Source organism: Gadus chalcogrammus, chromosome 22 (assembly GCF_026213295.1).
Source record: "Gadus chalcogrammus isolate NIFS_2021 chromosome 22, NIFS_Gcha_1.0, whole genome shotgun sequence".
NCBI classification, from domain to species: domain Eukaryota; kingdom Metazoa; phylum Chordata; class Actinopteri; order Gadiformes; family Gadidae; genus Gadus; species Gadus chalcogrammus.
In genome coordinates this window covers 8,013,318-8,017,243 of record NC_079433.1, presented here as the reverse complement: position 1 = coordinate 8,017,243, position 3,926 = coordinate 8,013,318, and the positions used below count along the sequence as shown (strand labels likewise).

Here is a 3,926-nt window from a genome sequence, read left to right as displayed (position 1 = left end):
GCAGACAGACACACTTCCTCTGGCCTGACGCGACACACACACACACACACACACACACACACACACACACACACACACACACACACACACACACACACTGAGGAATGCAGGGAGCGGGAAACAGCAGCACACAGCCTTGTAAAGGAACGGAGGTGAGGAGATACTGTTGAGGGCGGGGCCAGACTGCTCAGAGGGGCGGAGACATTGGAGGTGTTTAAATAGAGCTGGGGTCGAGGCAGGGAGGCAAAAGCCGAACGCACCTGCTGCCTCTGTAGAACAAGAACTGCCTGACCACACCACAACTGGGACTCTCTCGCTCTCTCGCTCTCTCGCTCTCTCACTGGGATCCACTGGTGTCTGTCGCTAATACAAACCCTGAGGATTAAAACATAAATAAGGCCATTCGGGACAACTTGTGCAAAGTGTACTTTAGTAAAAGAGCGGATAACGAAGATGACCCGAGTGATGACTTCGTCTGTGTGCAGGGATGTGCTGGCCCTGGTGCTGTTCTTCGCCCTCATGCAAGACGGTGAGTTACTCTAATGGGTTGTTTATTTTGTATTGGTGCATTCGATTATGGTTCTTCATTGTCCATATGATATAATGTCAAATCAAAAATAAAGTATTATACATTTTATGTGTAGGTTAAATATAATGTAGGCTATACTTTCTGCTTCAAGAAATGCAGTTGTAATACAATGAGCCTAAAAACTAGCCTGAATATGGAGTATTTAGTGATTATTAAGATTACTTGATAAAATGTATAAAAGTGATTCTGCATTGAAATAGTTAGGCTACACAGTGATTTTTTACTTAAAATGGTTATACAAACATGTACCTTTTTAAATTCAGTTTACGGAATTTAAAATAGTTTAAATATATATATATAATTAGTTTATTCCAAATAGCCTTCTGCTCAAAGGAGTAGGTGTAACCTGCAGCATTCCAGTACATCCCTGAACGTATCAACAATGTTGCCCTGCCAACCTCATTTCCACTGGGAACATTAATTGATTAAGAAGCAATATAATCAGAATATTTGCCAGCTTTGCAAGTCCTTGTTTGACTTGGCACAGATTCCGAATCCCTATTTGCGATGATCGCTTGAGATTACAATTTCAGTGAGCCACACCGATTTGCGTACTCACAATCACTCCTGGGGACACTGACAAGCCATGACCCGCCACGTTTTGACCACACGCTTCGGACATTACTTTGCACTTTTTAATCTCCGGGCCCTTTTGTGTTTGTCTCCAGGTCTCGGACTCCCCTTATCAGAGCCTTCGGAGTCACCGACCCAGAGCGCGCCCCCGCCGCCCCACCGCGTCAGGACAAAGCGCTGCTCGTGCAACAGTTGGCTGGACAAAGAGTGCATCTACTTCTGCCACCTGGACATTATCTGGATCAACACCCCGAGGTGAGAACCTAAACCTCCCTCAGCCACCTCCTTCGGGAACACCTACGTTATGAATCAGCCAAATTCAATGTTACATATCGACGTTTTATATTGACACACGCCTTATTAGGCCGATACGATTTAAACAAATTCAACACGACGTAGCCTACACACGTTGCAATTACTGCGCAGTTTTAAAAAAAATAGAGGGAAAAAAAAAGTATAACAAATATTTTTTTTCCTCCCCAGTCAAATGGTCCCGTACGGCCTTGGCAGTCACCTGTCCCGCCGCCGCCGTCGCTCGGCCTCACGCTGTGAGTGTGCCCAAGGACGGGCCGACACGACCTGCTCCAGCTTCTGCCACCACAGGTGAGAATCTCCCGCCCTTCCCCGGCTTTGATCCTCCTGGGAGATAGTGTTTATTAGTTGTACTGTCTGTATGTAGCCTCGATTAGCATCCAGATGCTAATCGAAACAGTGTAGCCCATGTGTCTCAGGGCCAGCGGCGGTCATGCGTGAAGAGCCGGTTGCGTTTAAACAGACAAATCAGAGAGGCCATCATTTGAAGGCGCGCTTTGGAGGAGATACCATCAGAGATGGGCTTACCTATTCCTGCTTATGAGGGCAGTACGTGAACATTGAACAAAACCTGCACATTCCTTGGACGCTCCTAGATGTGTCAGTCACATGTTTATACCAGCATGCTATTTTAATGTTTCTTCTTCTTGTAAAAGGAATGCGTGTTCGTGTTCATCAGTTAGTGTTCGGGGTTTTGACGCAAGGTGATTAGTCACAAGGCGATATGAGTTTATCCGAGGTGATTCCTTTCTAGATTGCTTAAAGATAGTGGAAATTTCAGCACCGAGGCCACGGTAGTAAAAACAAAACTGATTCATCAAAAGACTACATCAATTCCAGTCAACCCAGTACTCTGTACATTGACTGCATGTATCTTTGAAGGATTTCCAAGAAATGTTGGCCTTTTCTTACCACTGGTTTCTGTTCCCCTCCCACAGCTCAGAGAAGCCTCAGGCTGTCAAGGCACCAACGAAAACCAACAAGAACAGCAGCAAAGGCTCACTGCTGTCTTCGTTAAGGTAAGAGAACATCAAAAACATGATTGTACTGAAATCCATTGTTCTTGGTGCTTGAATGGTTTCATCATCACGATTCCCTTGTACTGACCTCATCTCGCTCGGTTTGGTTCCAGATCTGTAGTCCACCACAACGCTGCCATTGCCCAGAAGTCCAGGCCTGTGGGCAGAGGCCCGTCGGAGGCCAAACACTGGGGAGCATGATGGACAGCTAGAGAAGCACCCTCAGGAAGGATAAGACAGAGCAAGCGCACTTTATATCACTGACACTTAAAAGCCTTTTGTTTTAAAACTGAAACACTTATGGACCAAAAGAATACTCCAGTCACCGGACCAACCTTGGCACCACAATGATGCAGCCTTTTGAGCCTGCAGCCGCCTAGAATCATGTGTGTTGCCATCTTGGAAGTTACTTTAGTGCAGAGCGAAGAAGAGACTGACGGAGACGGGAAGAGAGGCCAAAGGTCCGTCGAGTATCTCATCCAAAGGACTTGAGACCACTCCTCACTCCACGTTGGAGATCTGGTTGGAGGCATCCGTTACCACGGAGACCTAGAGCGCGCCATATGCTGCTGTGGTGGGGTGGACTTTTATGGAGTTATTGCTGTCATAACCAGCATTGTTTGCTGGGTCGCCTTTTGTTATTTTTCTTTTTATCCCTCTGTATCAGAGCGGATCCCATAGTCCTGCTCTCAAGCAGTAGTTAAATAATAACTGCAATAATAACTAACGAGCATAAAGACTGACTCATCATCAGGAAATAACATTTAGGATTCACACACACACACACACACACACACACACACACACACACACACACACACACACACACACACACACACACACACACACACACACACACACACACATCTTAAAAACACGTATCACACAAAGACATACAAAACAAGACAAACAGCGTTGGTATGTCTATTGTGTTGGCTGAACTATTTAATGTGTGGCTCTTGTTTTGATTGAAGATAAGCCAGCAGGTTTCAATAGCATGGAGCTTGCCAAAAATGCACCAATTGTTGGTCTCCATAACACAATATTCAGCTAATGCCCGTTAATTAACCCATGGAAATTGTGCCCCCCCCCCTCTTCAGTATTTCAAAAACAATTTCACATTGTGCCTGGAAATGGGGTGTATTGTTGTCTCACTGCCTCTGTGTTTTTCTTCTAACATTGAAGAACTGACACAGATAGTCATATCAAAATGCTGTATTATGTGATTATTATGTCTATGATGAGCGCTGGGCTATGAATTTGTCTTGGCTCCAACAATATTGCCCCTTTTATGGGGTTTCCTAGACCAAAGCAACCTTGAAAGTCTACCCGCAAATGGAATTGACTGCCATTACTGTACTTATCTTGTTTATAATTTATTTATTCTAACTTATTCAAAACTGTATGTTTATATATATATTTATAAATATGTG

General features: G+C 44.7%; 1 protein-coding gene across 1 annotated transcript; it reads left to right on the top strand.

Annotated features, from left to right (window-relative positions):
- Positions 1–260: 260 nt before the first annotated feature.
- On the top strand, positions 261–3,305 carry LOC130375328 (endothelin-2-like). Its single transcript, XM_056582160.1, has 5 exons — positions 261–529; positions 1,258–1,417; positions 1,646–1,765; positions 2,413–2,493; positions 2,607–3,305. The coding sequence occupies exons 1-5, from the start codon at positions 454–456 to the stop codon at positions 2,692–2,694; spliced, it is 525 nt and encodes a 174-aa protein (XP_056438135.1). The 5' UTR covers positions 261–453; the 3' UTR covers positions 2,695–3,305.
- The last annotated feature ends 621 nt before the right edge of the window (positions 3,306–3,926 follow it).